The 16,716-nt window shown below is 38.4% G+C and overlaps 1 protein-coding gene across 3 annotated transcripts; it reads left to right on the top strand.

Moving 5' to 3' along the window:
• Window positions 1-419: 419 nt before the first annotated feature.
• On the top strand, window positions 420-16,154 carry LOC146383478 (cholesterol 7-desaturase nvd). Of its 3 annotated transcripts, XM_084934757.1 has the most exons (7): window positions 420-1,066; window positions 6,373-6,561; window positions 6,998-7,176; window positions 9,990-10,115; window positions 10,233-10,352; window positions 11,074-11,250; window positions 13,225-16,154. In XM_084934757.1, the coding sequence occupies exons 1-7, from the start codon at window positions 661-663 to the stop codon at window positions 13,384-13,386; spliced, it is 1,359 nt and encodes a 452-aa protein (XP_084790883.1). In that variant the 5' UTR covers window positions 420-660; the 3' UTR covers window positions 13,387-16,154. The 3 variants fall into 3 exon arrangements, with proteins under 3 accessions (XP_084790883.1, XP_084790884.1, XP_084790885.1); XM_084934758.1 differs by lacking the exon at window positions 11,074-11,250; XM_084934759.1 differs by lacking the exon at window positions 13,225-16,154 and having other exon boundaries at window positions 10,707-11,185.
• The last annotated feature ends 562 nt before the right edge of the window (window positions 16,155-16,716 follow it).

Below are 16,716 nucleotides of genomic sequence, written 5' to 3'. Positions count from 1 at the left end.
TGAGAGAACGTGAAAAATAATTGTTATAAATTGCATGCATCATAAACTATTTCAGTTTATTCTTTTTTCAAAAAGCTTTTCTTCAAACTAGAACTTAACTATTGTTAAGATTGTTTGACTTGTTTAACTTGACTTTTGACATGATTCTTATTACAAATGCCACTAGAGGGCGTTTACAGCACACGAGTCTAATCATGTTTCAGATAACATTGTAGAATCCTGCCAATATAACATTTAAGTATAAATAAATTATTATTAATAAAAACATATTTAATGTTAATTATAATACACTCATACACTGGCACACATCAATTTACATAACAGAGGGGGAGATACTTTGTCTCTTGTCTTGTAGTCATGATATATATATATATATATATATATATATATATATATATGTATATATCTGTGTGTGTGTGTGTGTGTGTGTAATCTGCTCATCTACACTCCAAACATAAAAAAGGATTGAAGGATTTAATGTTAAACATTAGTCCTCAAAAGAGAAAGTCGATTTCACTATGAAATGGCCATCCCACTTCTGCGTTTATGTACACTGGAGTCGGCCCGGGTGTGGCTTCAAAAAAAATGTTGGTCTGTGTCCAAAGTGCCCGGTGTTCGTTATAAAGTGACCGTGACAGTCTGCAAGTTAGAGACTCAGACATGTCCAACGCGAAGGCAGCTGCCGTCATCGGGCTGGGAGTGGGTGCAATGCTTATCACACAAGGTGGAGATCCGCTGGACTCTGTGGGCAGCTGGTACCCGATATGGAGCGAAATGGGCTTACGCGGTGCCCCGGCCCGGGCCTTCTTTTGCTTCTCCGTCGGTGTTCTTTTCTTCGCTATAGGCTGGCTGTACCGGCAGCTCTTCAGTCCTCTGGAACTGCTCAGGTCGCCCGAAGACGTGGGATACGTCGAGGAGGATGGTCGCACCAAAGCGCAGGCAGCCAACGACGCCAGGCGCAGGAGGAAAATCGGGGAGCTCCCACCGGTTTATCCAAACGGCTGGTACCGAGTCCTGGACTCACACATGCTGCAGAGGGGCGAGGTCAAAAGTGTGTCTATTCTAGGTACGATGCATAGTGGTGGTTGGATCACTGCTCTTAACAGGGAATAACAGAAGAAACACAGTTACGTTACAGTATATGGTGTGCAAATGCTAAGTAAAAGAAACAAAAAGCACCAGTAGTTGTAATTAGCAAAAAATAAATAAATAAATCAGATGCTGGTATACGGGCAGGCTGACTAGACAACGTGTTTATTAACAGAGTTGCAGCAAGTTACAGAGTCATTTAAAGCTGTAAACTTAAAATTAGGCTATATATGTGTTCAATAAAAGTTTGGGGGATATTAAATGTGTGGAAATTAGACAATGATGTAACGACCCTTCGTGACTATTAAAGTTTAACTCAAAGTTTGATTGAGTGATTAGACCGAGCTTTGTAGGCTTATATGTAGGCTTATTTTTACAGGTGTTTATTCGGCTATGCGTGACTTTCACCAATATCAGAAATTCCATCCATGCAGGGCTTTTCCACATAATTTATGGCTGACATAATTTTAATAATGGATAGTTGTTAATGGTTAGTTATTTTTGTCAAAACTGCATTTTTGAATGAGTAAACAGATTGCTGGTTGTTTTCTGGGTGCATGGTGAAAGTGTGGGGTACAGTATGGGGTAAAGTATAAATGCACCAAATTCAGTTTGCCCCCATCATGAGGGATAAGCTGAATTTCTTTTCAAGCAGTCAGGTAAGTGTTACAAGTGCCTGACACAGAATTATTTAAACTTTCATTCTCAGGTGTGTAAAAGAATAAGTGTGATACTTATTGAAGCACAGCAAGTAACATTATTGTCAGACCTTTTAGTTGTTTGCCACCTTTCCAGCAACCCAGATGTTTGCTTTCTCATCCAGGTAGGACTGTTGCCAAGACAGACGAAACAAGCTCACATTACAATATTTTTGGAATTCAGGGTATGTAAAAGCATTTCAACACGTTGGCCAAGCCTTTGTTAAGAAAACGGTTGTGCATTATGGTGCTTAGTAACATTTTTTCTTTTACACAAAGGTTCAAGCTTCACCTGCATGTTTGGTTTGAAGGCGCCTTGGAGACACAGTGTTGCCATTACTGATGTTAATGACTTCACGGCAACATTAGTGCTTTGAAATAAGAGCTAGTTTCTTCATTAATTAATGCGTTAATAATTTTCTTGATTAGAGAATTAGAGAAGAAAACTTTAATGAATGCACATTTTCTAGAGCCTTAGGTTTGTTTTATAATTGTTTTTTTTATCATTCTGGTAACTTGCAAGAACTCTTCATTTGAATATCTAGTGTTTATTCTTTTTCTAATCCAACACTTGTTTATTATTACATCACATTTTATTATTAAGATCTGTCTCTAATGATAAGGTTTGATGTGTGAGCACTAGCTGACCCCTTTGATCTCCTGCATCAGGTTTTTCTGTGATCAACAACAAGACGGTCTCATCACTGATGGCCTAAAGTTTATGTGTATTTCAGAAAGACGGAGCACTGATTCAACCGCTGTTGTGTTTCACTTACAGATTTGTGCTTCTCATGTTGATATGTGGTGGGACTGTTTGATCTCTTCAGAGAGTTTCTTTGAGTTTGAGTTCAAAAGGGTTTCAAAGAGCCTGTCGGGCTTTTTAGGTTTCTGTCACATAGCTTTCAGTAAATGACAAACAAACAGTGTATGAGAGGATTTCACACCTGGAAAAGATATCCACCGGTAAAAAGTGAGACCTGCTCTTGTGGATTCAGCTCACAGTTGTAAATAACAGTCATCTTTTCATCAATTGCTCTTTAAGTGAGTTACACTAGTTAGCAACATACTGTAATCCTGTGTGCCTGCCCTGTCTGCAACACCCTTCATAAAGGAAAAGCAAACATCATCGAACAACAGTTGAGTTAGGCTGTTGTGCTGCAAAAGTCTCCACCAACTGACTTCACCAAATACAACCTTTCACGTCAGTATACAGTTTATTGGATCTTACAATCAGAGTTAGCACAGCTGTCATGGAAAGTTATCTACTGGTCTTCACATCAAGGTGGAGCTGTAATTTATTAATGCAATCTTCATTAATGTTCATGGAGACCTTTTCATTTGTTTGTTCATTCTGTATTTATAGAACGACTCATTTAATAGATCATTGCATTTTTAGATTTGTATGAGGGTTTGGCATTGTAGTAATACACCGTTCTCAGGGGTTAGGTATGTCCCAGGCCTGCGTGAGTGTGAAGGCAGGCGGACTGAGATGAATAAAAGAAAGCTATTTATTAAAGGCTGGTGGCAGGATTGAACAAATGCGAAACACAGAGTACAAAGGAAACTGAAAACTACAACAACTTGAAACCTAAACAACCTAAACAACCTTGAAACACACTAAGGCCAAGAAAACAATGAAGCTAGGAAACAAAGAGGGAGGAATAAAGCTGGAATCTCATATTTAAATGAGATTCAGATTTATTTCTCCCTCTAGAAACTAGAAAGTTAAAAAAAAAAAATCAGCACCATAACAAAGCCACGTTATAGCAGCTACTATTTTCATTTCACGCCAATTTGAAACACCACCTGATATCAACCACCACAGACATGTTATACATTCCAATGCTGTCTGCTGTGATTTAACTAATCCCCTTACATCTGTTATATTTATCATTTGTAAACAGGTTTTATCAGAAGAGAGTGTCACCTCTAGTTGAACTGCACCCAAAAGTGAACTGACATCATAGTTTCTATGACTGGCACTCTGTATATGTTTATGGGACTAGTAACTAAAAGGAATACCATAACACCAATATCAGAAATGATCAAACACGTTGTGACTGTGCAATTATTTTTTAACCCTGTCCATAACAGAGAATCACGTTACAAACTACAAGATGCATTTCCATCGCATTAGCTTGTATTGCTAGAATACTTAAATCCCAAGTCAATTTGCTGAACCAACTTAAATGCATTGCATTGCAAAAAAAGATCATTAGAATTAATCCAGGTAAAGCACAAAATTTGAAAAAGTTGTTGCACAAAAACAAAACGAAAATAACTGAGTTGAATGACATTCCTTCAAAAAAGGGAATACGTTTTATGTTTCACTGGAAAATACATGAAAACAATCATGACAGTTGAAAAAAAAAAAACATTTTAAACTGTATAGTATAGTAAAAAAAAAAAAGGCAATATTTTTAAAAACAGTATTTTGAAATTACTTAATTTTGTTTTGAAAACACACATTGAAAGCTCACATGTCATAAGGAGCTCCATATTTTCATATTTGAATGATATAACTATAGCTTCTGATTCCCTAAAACTGCCTTGAGGTTTATTTTAAAAATATTTCATTTCATTTGATTAACTGGGTGCTTTTATTTTGAAAAACAACCAACAACAACCAACACTATCTGGTACATTTAAATCATCTCTTTAAAAAACAAAAACACATTTTTTTCATGTCTATAACATAAGAAAAAGAAGTAATTGCAAGGTTGCAAGGTTTGCAAACATAAAGATATCAAAAAGCTGAATACTAGCTAGAGGTAACGAGTGAAAGAGGCTTTGAAGAGAATTTGGAAAGTATTGTTAAATTCCGGTTCTTTTGGATTCTTTAGGGCCAAGAAAGACACGGCTCAAAAGTGGTCTTTTTACTTTAAAAAATGATCTTTATTTTACATATCCGGAATATGGAGACCTGAGCACACAACCCCAGGTCTGAAGCACAAACGGCAGCCTAGGTATTTATATACTTGCTCTCTACGTCACACCACACTTTAAGTTGCGATCAAACAGCCTAGTTGGTTTTACTTTCTAGCTGCAAAAGCATGCTTCTGCAAAAGCATGCAGTTTCCTGTCAGCCTGCAACCTAGTTTTACACTGAAGTCTGGGCCTCTCATAAAACACACTAATCAGCATTCAGATTATATATTTTATTTCCTAACAGTATATATGCTAAAAAAAAAAAAAAAGATAAGCAATTGAAAGGTTTTTGTAGCTAAAAGTTTGCTGAAGCTCAAACTGATTGGTTTTTCTACACGTTGGGAATCTTACTGTGAGTACAAGTGTGGCAGGTTATTAGACCTCCTACACACTGCAAGTGTGATGCAGAGCAGTGGTTGCCAATGTGAGAAGTTGCCAGAAACCCACCAGGGTGTGTCAGCATGTTGGAAAACATAATAGGAAGCATACAGATTGTTTTTCTCTAGATAACATACACGTTTTTCTGCCCATAATTCACACTGGATATATTTTATTTTTCTAACTTCTCTTTTCCGCTTTCTTGCTCACTATATCTTCTAGGTTCAGTTCTCCCTGTAGCCCCTGACATTTTACTCCCCCAAATTCTTTTGACCCGAAAAAAGCTTGGCACCCATTGAGGATCTGCATCCTGCTGTGTCTCCCTCCTAACTTTTCTCTGCAGTAGCGCATTCACATATTAAATTCTGCTGAGTGTGTCTTTTCCACCGTGCAGTTCTCTGTAGTGTCGTTAAATTCTGCTCTCCCAACAGTCTGGGGGCAGCAGTGCAGTGCTGTGTCACCCTTCATTTGGATTATTTGGTGTCTCAGATTTTTTTAGTACCCTGACTAATCACTAGTAGAGCTTGCTCAGCTGTCACTCTATACTACAGTTGCTCAGCTTGCACCAACCTGAGTGCTGTCTGAGCACGACAGATCTAAAGCTCAGCTAAAAATCCAGCCAAATCCAGCAAAGACAGTAGGAAGAGATCTTCTGATCTGGTGTCAATTTAGACATGCACCACAGGAAGCACTTTCCAAGAAGACCTCCACTAGGAACGCCATTTGACCATAAAAGGTGTGCACCGCTCTGGATGTGACATGATACAATGCAGTCATTTAAAATTTTGTGCCGCAGTAATTCTGATGCAACTGCATTTGATATTGTTTCAACAAACAAAATAAAGCTCATCAGAATCATTTCAAAGGTCATACAAATCTTCTATGAGTGGCATTAATTGTTAATGGAATAATTTAAGAAACATAAAGTCGAGCATTATAAAATGTAAAATCTGGCATAATAATTACTAATTCTGTGTTGGGTTGTTTCTTGGAAAATTTGTGTGTTTCTTCGTTAATAAGTGCTGTCTATAATTAGCTATATTGCTCCAAGTAGGGCACTAAGGAACATACTAAGAAGCACGGGGAAAAGGGAATATGCTGCAAAGAATGCACGTTTGTTTTTCCTTTCTCTTGAACTGTACAATAAATATGCAAACACTGGTCTGGTTTGGATAAAACTGTACAAAAACTACAGTTTGCACAGTACTGTTATCCACTATGCCCATTAGTGACAGTTCACAAACCCAGTATTAAAACCTTTCTCTGCTTATAATCATAGGTGAGCAGGTGGCACTGTTTCGGGGCCACGATGGAAAGGCCTATGTGGTGGATGCCTACTGCCCTCACCTGGGTGCCAACTTTGCTGTGGGTGGACGGGTGTTTGGGAACTGCATCGAGTGTCCATTTCATGGATGGCAGTTTCAGGGGGATAATGGTGTATGTGTGAAGATTCCCTATGCAGAAAAAGGTAAGTAAATGGCCTACAATATTGTTATGTCACAGTGCTAAGTAACCTTGAATGTTTGGATAATAAGAAACAAAAATCACTATTTTAGAAAACCTACATAAAGAAAGCAAGTTACTGAACATTTCATTGCGATTTGTAATGAGAAGACATTTAAAGCCTTCATAAATATTAGGTCCAAATCTGAAACTGATGGCAGTTTAATCTTCAGATGTGCATGAATATGCTTAGCCAATGGCTTAAAATATTATATAAACTTAGAAGTAAATAGACCAGGGTCAGATGTTATTGGTCAGTTATTAGTTATTGGATTGGATTGGTTATGATTATTGGTTATTGGATGTTATTGGTCAGATGTTAACTGACATGGGTGTACAGAATAGAGTAAATCCTGATTAAAGGGGTTGTGATTTAGTCTCAGGTTTCATTTGTCCATCAGTGCCTGATTTTGCCAGCGTGCGCAGCTGGCCCACCTGTGAGGTCAACAAGCAAATCTTGGTTTGGTTTCACTGTGATGGAGAAGGACCTCAGTGGATGGTCCCTGAGCAGCCGGAGATCACAAATGATGAGTGGGTCTATCGGGGGAGAACTGAGCATTTTATTAATGCTCATATACAGGTATGGTTCATACGTCTGAGTGGAAATGTATGGAAACTTGTATCTTCTCTTGTATCTTCTCTGTTTGTCACCTATTAGAGATAGGTGACAAAAAGATATAAAGATATTAAAGATATAATGACATAATGTTTTTCAGTGGCAGAAGCAAGCTTCCATAAGGAATTCCAAGTCACTCTATAAATAAAATGTATGTTGTGACAAAAAACGAATCTATCTTCTAATGATTTGTATGTCAGTAGTGTACACTGTCTTTAGGGCAGTGTTTCTATATCCATCCGTACATCAGTTACCTTCAATTTAGCATCAGTTTCCTTTTCATGGTCACTCCTCACACACTGCAATGAACCATGCATTGTTGATATTTATTCAGATTGGTTCTGATCAGAAGCAAAGCTACAAGCTTTTCATCTCCCTAAAACAACGCTTGTGCTAATACTAAGATATCTCTAGAGTATAGTAAGGTGTCACGATCCTGGGTCTTATGACCCAGCGTTTTGAGTTTTAGTTCATTTTGATGTTTATAGTGTATGTTTAAGCTCATTAGGTTTTCTATGTTCATTTGCTTATTATATTCCCCTTGTGTTTTCAACCCTTGTGTTAAGTCTCCCTTATCCTTCATGTGTTTCATGTCTGTTTCTTATGTTGTTAAGTTCATGTAGTCATGTCAGTGTTTCATTGTTTCCTATTTTATTTTGAAAGAGGTCCTGTGCTTCTGTGTTTTGTTTTACTCTTCCCCTGTGGCGTCATTATGTCTACTGTGCCTTTCTGTCCCATGTTTCACGTCTCTATGTTCTGTCTCCACAGTCGGCTAAGTTTACATGTTTTGAGTTCAGTCAGTGTGTTTCCTGTTTTACTTTCACAGTCTGTCCTATGTTAATGTTTCTAGTTTTGCTTCCCTTGTCTCGTCCTGCGTAATTACTCCCAGCTGTGCTCTCCTCCTGTGGCTCATCAGGGCTCTAGACTAACTTTTTGCCATGGGCGTACCCACAAAAGTTAGGCGCACACAAATTTTATAATAATTTATATAATATAATGTGTTTTTCTGGATACACTGTGCTTTTTCAGCATTCAAAGATTGATGACACCGTGTCAGAGCACTGGCTATGAATTTCAGAAGGATCAGGACTTAGCTTAACAGAAAAGTTAGCAATAGTTCTTTTCCTATTACAGCTACATCCACTTCTGTCGTGCCTAGGCTGCTCACTAGGGCTGGGTATCATCACTGATTTCTATAATCCGTTCGATTCCGGTTTTCAAAGTCCCGATTCGATTCAACTTAGCCTCAGACAGTCAGAAATATTATAATTCTGATCATTTATCAGTACTGACTTCATCAGAATTGTGAACATCACAGCAGATGCCTTTGTGTGAAAGTAACTGAGAATAAAACACAGAAAAACATGAAGGAGATTTTCCTGGTCTGGCTTTTTATAGCAGATAACCTTAAAAATATTCTACAATGTTCTGCATATAAAGTTTAAATTTCTTCAGTATTGAACAACAGAAAAAATAGGCTTTCTTGTCCGAGGTCATTTAAGTGAAAAAAAGAAAAAGAAAAGAAAAAGACAGCAGCCGACAGCGCTGTAAACAACGGTAGACTGGTGGGTAATAAGCAAATGAATAATACAGAAAACAGAGATTGGAGACGGGAAACTGTTCTTGAAGTACGGAGAGAGATAGAGAGAGAGCTAGCTGTGCATGGAGTGTGAAATTTTAATTGTCGTGGAAGCAAAACAGCAAAATTCATGACGACATTGATCAAATGTGTGAAGTTTGCTGCTTCTTTTGCTGCTGGCTCGGTGAATTTTGGTTGGAGAGAGACAAAACCTGCAGCTCAGAATCAGCGCAAAAAGACGTAATCACAGCGCGGACTGGACGCATCAGAATCGCTAAGCTCCGACAGCGTGTCCGTCTACGGGCCGTCGGGTGAGAAAGCCGAGAAAGACAAAGTTGATTCTGATGCGTCGGTTCCGCTCTGTGTTTACGTCTTTGTGTGGAATCCGTGTACCTGCTCTCATTTACTGTTTGGTTGTTGTTGAAATGGTTTTGTGAGCTTTAATCTGAGAATCTGGCGTTTCTGGCAAAACACAGTTATATTTAAAAGTCGATTCAGGATTTAATGAATTGATATCACTTTATTCAAGCTACTCACCTCCCACTTCCACCTGCACTTTCAACTGGACCACGGCCAATCAGAGAGGTCCCGCCCCTTACTATCTCTGATTGGTTTAGTCCACGATAGGGGCAAAATGTGTGTCTGTTGTTGACCACAGGGAAGGTTGCAGATTTTTTTTTTTTTTTCGCTACCCAAACAGTTGGTCGCACAGGTGCAACCAAATATTTTTTTTTAGTCGCACCACTGAAAAATTTGGTCGCATTTGCGACCACATTGGTCGCACTCTAGAGCCCTGCTCATTATTTAAGCCCCGTGTTTCTCTTTGTCAGTGTTACGTCCTCCATCATAGCTGTGTGATTCTCCCTGTGTTTTCATGTATGATTTAGTTGTAGTTTTCCCAGTTTAGTTTTGTTCTTTGTTTCCTTTCCAAGCCTGCAATAAAGCAGTGTTTTGAGTTCATTTTTGTCTCAGTGAGTTTTGCATTTGGGTCCTTCTCTTGCCTGCACACAGCTGAAACATGACAGCAAGGCATTTATGCATTTCATGCAGTATAGTCAATACATGTTCTTTCTTGCAATCTTTGAATATATTTAAGGGACTTTACATGCATCTTAGAAAACCAACAGACAGAAACAATATACCACATGCTAGCATTTTATTTTTTTGCTAATAACTAGTTGTCTTCTCTTCTGTGTAGGAGATTCCAGAAAATGCAGCGGACATAGCTCACTTGTCGCACCTTCACACTCCGAGCATGCTCAGTGGAGCAGATCTACGTTACACCAATAGCAAAATCTGGGAATTTGTGCAACATGACTGGAAGGTAAACTGGAAACACTAAACTAAATTTGATGTTCCCGTTATCCACTAAGGTGAATATGTTCGCTGTTATACCTGCAACTTTTGATTTTGACACTGTTTTTCACTGTGTATCTTGAAGGTTGACTGGAAACCAGAGTCAGAGCCTAACAAGCATTGTTCTCAGATGTTTGTGAAACATGCACTTAAAGTGTTTGGATGCCACTGGCCTCTTCTGGATGTTTCTGTTGTGGCGAGACAGGTACAGTACACCAGGAATGCCATTTTTTAAACAATTCCCTATGATTGATTGTACATTAAACTGGCACAAATCACTGGTCTTGTCTATAATTTTATTCAAACTAGATATAACCAAAATAAATTATGCTAGATCTGTAAGCGTCCTTTTAAATTGGATGAGAAGTACATTTCAACAATAAACATTATGTTTCACAGTGCAGTAACAGTACAGTTTGCTGCCGGCATTGTAACAAAACCAGGTTTGACAAAGCTTCCTGTAATCTCTAATGTCGAACAGCACAGTGTGACTTTTTGCCTTGCTGCGTGAGTAAAAAAATGATATGCAAGTGTAGCCTGAAACCACTAATTTCCCTAGGTTAACCACAAGGCTGCAGAGGGAGCTGGATCATTTACACGCAACACAAATGTTGGAAGCAGGACATGTTTACTGTGGCCAGCAGTGGGAGATCGGCAGCAATATAATATGAGAGGCAGGCATTATTGAGCTTAACCATGCATGTAAATGTGTTTTTCAAGCATTAATTTCTCATGAACAGACTGATGCTTTTTTGGCATTTAATTATCTGGAAATAAGGCTTGATGTTAAATGATGCAAAATACATTTTTACTACAGCAACTGCTAGTGAATCTGACTAAATGAATGAACCCTAAGTGTATAGATATGCTTATCAGGAAAAGTTGAAAACTTTAAATTGTGCTAATATTACATGTTTATCTTTCAGGTTGGCCCAGGAATAGTATTTCTGCTGTTTGACCAAACTTTCTTGGGCCGGGGTGTAATCATGCATTGTGTGACTCCTGTGGAGCCTCTGTTGCAGTGTGTCACTCACACCATTTTCTATCAGTCTAATATCCCACCTGTGGTGCCCAAGTTCATCCTCAAAGTGGAGTGCATTCAGGTGCAGTGCAGTCAATGGTGCAGTACCATTATCTTTTATGATAACTATAACACAGGCTTGTTTACATATAATTTATGCTGCCATCATTTGACCCTTATCTATCTATCTGATAAACGGATTGGCTCTTATATGGCACTTTTCTGTTGTACTTGAGAACTCATTGAGGCTCATTTGCCCTTTAACACAAGCACTTGTTTCTATGTCAAAGTTCTTTCTATCTTACATTCATACTCCAATGAACACATCAGGAATAACATAGGTTTTAGCATTTTACTTTGGCAGGCAGACTGGAGCAACCAGGGATTCAACCACCAACCTTACAAATAGTAGATGAACTGCTCTAACTCCTGAGGCACAGCCACCATCTAAAGAAAAATGTATAAGTTTAAGGCAGTATCATATAATGGCTTTTGCTGAAAGGCAAGCAAAGAAGATGATCCCCTCCCCCAAAATAGACACAAAACAAAAAAGATCCAACACTGTTCCAGTAACATGACAGATTGGAGCTGATTAAAACATATAAGATTTTTAATGATTTTGTCCTGGATGACTTTTATTATCTCCTATATCTTGCTGCACTGAGCCTTAATATCTTCAACTTTCCTCTACGTCACACATGTTAGCCAAAGTGATAAGAGACAACTTACCTGCACTTTGATTGCTTAGTAGCAAATGTTCCCTCTTGTTTTCACATGTGTGTGGACATGTGTATAATAATGTATAAGAACTAATAACTGATCTCACATCAGTGAAATGCAGCTCCTATCTCAGCTTCCCCAGCTGCAGTCTTTGATACTGGGTTACAAATCCCCCTGTGAAAATGACAGAAACTATATTTAAGTTGAGCTTCCAGAGACAGTAGGTACTTTTGGCCAAAAGATGGCAGTAACTTACAGGATGGATGCAAACAAGGAACGATTCTTTATAGGACAAAATACTAAATTGTAAGGTGAGAGATCGCTTTCCTTTTAGTTCACTTTTATTGTCCGTTTTCTAGATTTCACTTGGCATGCACTGCTTGCCTTGCATGCCCCACTTACTCTCATCTAACACCCATAGTTTGTTCAAACAAGGGTTTCCCCCCCATCTTTTAGTCAATGGGTGGGCTATTATTCACTGGTTTGTTCCATCACGTTTAAAATTTTGTTGTTTATCTTTCATTTCATATATCAAAACTGCAATTTATTGCTATTTATTAGTGAGATATACCCCAGTGCTGCTCTAACTTGGAGAGATCACTGTGCACATTAACCTCCCACTCTGCCTTTGATTAAATTCAGCCTCCACATTATCACGAGAAGTAACACCACAGTCACGGATAAGATGTGAATAGTCCTCATTAAACCTGATAATTAGCTTGGTGATAAAGACACATAGTTGCACTTTAACAAGAAATAATAGTAGGCTCAAATACTTTGGGAAAAGTTGTCTGGTTCTTAAAATGTCTAGACTTGTCCTCCATTAAGATTTCCTAAAAATATTCAGACAAAATACTTTGATTAGCTAGATACATAGTTTAATTAAAAACAAACACAAGATAAAGGAAGATGATTGCACAGTTTCATGTTCCAAGCTTATATTTTTAGATTAAATTTTTTTTTCTCCACTTGGTATTGACAGCAGTGGAAGGGCGTTCTCACTGAAATGTCAGCAGCTGACGGAGTTACTATGAAATGACATTTAATGAGCAGCACTTCACAAAGAAACCCCTGCTGATAAAGTATTGTAATTTAATGCAAGAAGACACCAGTACAGTTTTCATTATTTAATTCTTGTTATACTTCAGTGAAAATCTGTTCCTTTACAAATTGTATTCAGCTGGGCTTCTTCATTATCATCAAGGACGAGTTGGATATTGTTAAAAATAAAAATGTTTGAAGTAGGCTTAAAACTTTTACTGTATAAAAATCTTATAATTATGTTTGATATTTAGTCCTGTCCCGTGACTCTCTCTTGTTTTTGTTTTGTCTTCAGTTTGAGCGTGATGTGATGATCTGGAACAATAAGAAGTATGTCTCCAAGCCTCTTCTTGTAAAGGAAGATTCAGCCATCCAAAAACACAGGCGCTGGTTCAGTCAGTTCTACAGTGAGAACAGCCCACGGCTGCAGTACCAGCGTGACAAGTTGGACTTTTGACCTCCCCGAACCACAAGAGGAGATTTAAGCAGAGATTATCAGGTCAGAGTACATTAATCCGACGCTTTGGACGAAGGCGTTCACCAATCATTTGTATTTGTTGCTGATGAAAAAGGGAGCCAAGAAGCCTGGCAAGTTTAAGCAATTTAGATATGCATTTTTTTGTAAAGGACTCAAACCTTGTCTTGTTAAAGACCTCTTTTGGGGGTATTTTTGATGTGTGTAATTTTACTTTCCAGCCTTAATCAATGCCTGAAGTGCCACTGAGATTTCACAAACATCTAAACAACCAATACCTTGACACCAGAAATCCCCTATTGACTGTTTGATTGTCAAAACTGTTTTACTCTGCACAAGGCCAACTATCTATAACATAAACTGTGAAACATATACATAGATATCCCAATATTTGCTCTTGACTAAGGGACTTTCTCTGTTTTGTTGTTTTTTTAGTCTGCCTGTAGTTTGAGATCATAGGAAAGGCTTCCTTCTTCTGCCTCAGAATGCAGTTATTACTTCCTCTCCCCTGTTATGCTCTTATGCCTCACACTGTAAATTTACATCTTTAATGTGTACTCAACCTTGGCTGTGTTTGACCTGCAGGTGTAAGAGCAGGTGTGTTTGTTTTTTAAATGATTTCTCAGGTTACTCAGCAGCCAGCTGACAACAGTCTCTTTGTTTCAGTGGTGTGACACGACAACTTAAAAGGACCATGCAACAATTTTTAAGTCTTATTTTATTTTATTTTAGTTTAGTTTAGTTTTCAACCAAGAGGAAGCCTCTGAAGTTGGAGATGAAGGCAATGCAATGTGTCAACAACTGCGATACCTCTAGTGGCCACTTGAGGCTGGCTCCAAACATAATTCAATCCCCACAGACTCCTGTGTTGAAACCTTGTTTACAGCCTGATTAAAAAAAAAAAAAAAAAGGTTTCTGCCTTTATCTTGTAGCACTTTAAGGTGTGTGCATTACACCTGTGTTGTCCATAGAAGCAACTTGCTAACCAAGCTTGCTAGCATTAGCATTAAACTGAACTATCAGAGGTTTGATGAGATGACTCGAATTAGCTAAGGTGAAGCCAGGTAGACATCTAGCAGTTATGGTCACCTGTGTTCGCATAACATTAAGCCTCAGAACAAAAATATTTGCACCCTCCATACAGTTGTCATTAAGATGAATATTTGATAGAGACCAAAATAAAATTTAGCAACAGGCCAAAAGTATGTGTCATAAATCCAGGCATTTTAGCTTCAATGTCTATGGGAATCTATTTACTTTTGGAGCTCAGAATTGCAGGTTTTTACATTTTGTTCTACATTTCTTTGTCTTGGAAGCTGCTGCTTGAAAACAAATCAGTTTTTGGTCTGTGTGCTATTTCCCTTCAAAACAACACTACTTCCTCTGGCTACATATTTGCACAGTTTTCCAAGGTACTGCTTGTCCTGCTTAGTAGGACCCATGTCATCATCTGCTTGTTGGTTGTATGGTTACAAATGATTCTTTATGACTCCAGTTTTGTGAAATATTATGTCATTCATATGATGACTTGGTTCCCACAAACATCTGAGAAAACCTTACACCTACTAAATGCTCGAGCCAGAACTGCTGCTTGTTGTTTATTCCTGGACAGTTAGCATGCAGTCATTTTTTTTCAGTGAGAGAGAAGAGGACAACAAACAGCTGTTAGACAAACACACGGAGGTGAAATGGAGCTCTGCAAGTAATTCTCAGCAGCTCTGACCTTTTCCACCTACATGTGCTCATGTGATTCTTTGTTGATATGCAAATCATGATTATAGCGGGCATATCACTAAAATATTCATTGTTTTTTTAAGAAAATAATTGTTCATATATATAATGCATTGCAAATGATGAAGTGATCATATCGGTGTGATTTGATAATTGCAATTTATAATGCACTGTCACAAATGCTTGCTGCTGCACATTTGTTTTAATGTGATAAGACACTGATGCTCAATTAAATTTAGGATATTTTTTAAGATTGTGAAAGCAAATAGCTCTAATACATAGAATGCTAATATTTATACTTATATTATATTATTATTATATTATATATAATATTACACTTGGGTGTTTAATTAATCTGGGCATATGTTCCCAATGTAATCACTGATGACTGCAGTACTGTGAGGAGTCTTTACTACACACTATGGTGTTTAACTGTATAAAGGTTATAATAATGTCTTATTGCATGTGCCGATGTGGCTTTCTGCACTTTTAATTTCTGTTGGATTGCATTAGATGAGAGAAGACACATTTCAAAGCAAACAAGCAGCAATGTTAAAGCACAATAGTTGTTAGAATATCAGATAAACTGCTTCCTACCTTCTCAGTTTTAACATGTGCTTTGTGCCTGTCTAACCTGCAGATGTGATGTTTGTATAAATATCAAGAAAAAATCTGTCCCTTATGCTCTAATGTTCTTACTCATGCATTTGTGAGCTGGCAAAAGCTTTCAGTTGCAGTGAATATGTTAGTATGTTAAATTGAGCATAATGCTGAAATGTTCACTGTTCTTCTTGGCCAGTGGCACTTCTCTGAGGTGCACATTATTTCTTAGCACTCCTTATCTGCGAATGTACTTTTCTTATCTCAGTTAGAGGTGGGAAAACTGTGTTGCTCTCCTTATACTAAAGCATTACATCAGTAATTGGCCTGCTTAGTGCAGGAAGAAAGTAGACTTGCCATAGTCGACCGTGTGCTAGAGCTGTGTTGCCTGTATTAAAATCTTTTTTAATGAAGGATGGCTGAAGCAAAAGTGTTTGACACTGAGGAGGAAAGTGTTATTACACTGGAAGAAGATCAACAGTCAGCTACAGAGGAGGCTTATTTCAGAGAAGTATACAAATCCAACGGAGAAAAAACAGAAGATGTAAGCGACTCAGTGATAAAGCCTCTGCTTGGGTACAAACATCAGGACAGCAGTGACAAGAATCACAAAGCGGGCGCACAAACAGCGACAGATGGGACTGACCAAAAGACATCTGTTCCACAAGAGCTGGAATTGGCTGGCAGGGATCAGCCAGGCTGCAGTGAAAGTGTCAGGAGTTTGTGCAGTGACAGCAGTCGGCACGAGTGCCCCATCTGCAGCGAGCTGTTCGACTCGCGCGGCGATCACAGTGTCACCTTACTCAACTGCAACCACAAAATATGTCACCGCTGTACAGATGCCATCATGAGCCGGGCCAAGGACACCAGCCGGCTTCAGTGCCCCTTCTGTCGACAGACCACCCCTTTCCCTGAGTGGGAGATTTGGAGACTTCAGGAGGAGTCTTACAGTCACGGCACATATGAACCCGGACCGGCCCT

Source organism: Perissodus microlepis, chromosome 7 (genome assembly GCF_051167445.1).
Source record: "Perissodus microlepis isolate ML-2025 ecotype Zambia chromosome 7, ASM5116744v1, whole genome shotgun sequence".
Lineage (NCBI taxonomy): Eukaryota > Metazoa > Chordata > Actinopteri > Cichliformes > Cichlidae > Perissodus > Perissodus microlepis.
The sequence above is the reverse complement of the archived record's forward strand: the minus strand, read 5'-3'. Positions and strand labels throughout refer to the sequence as shown.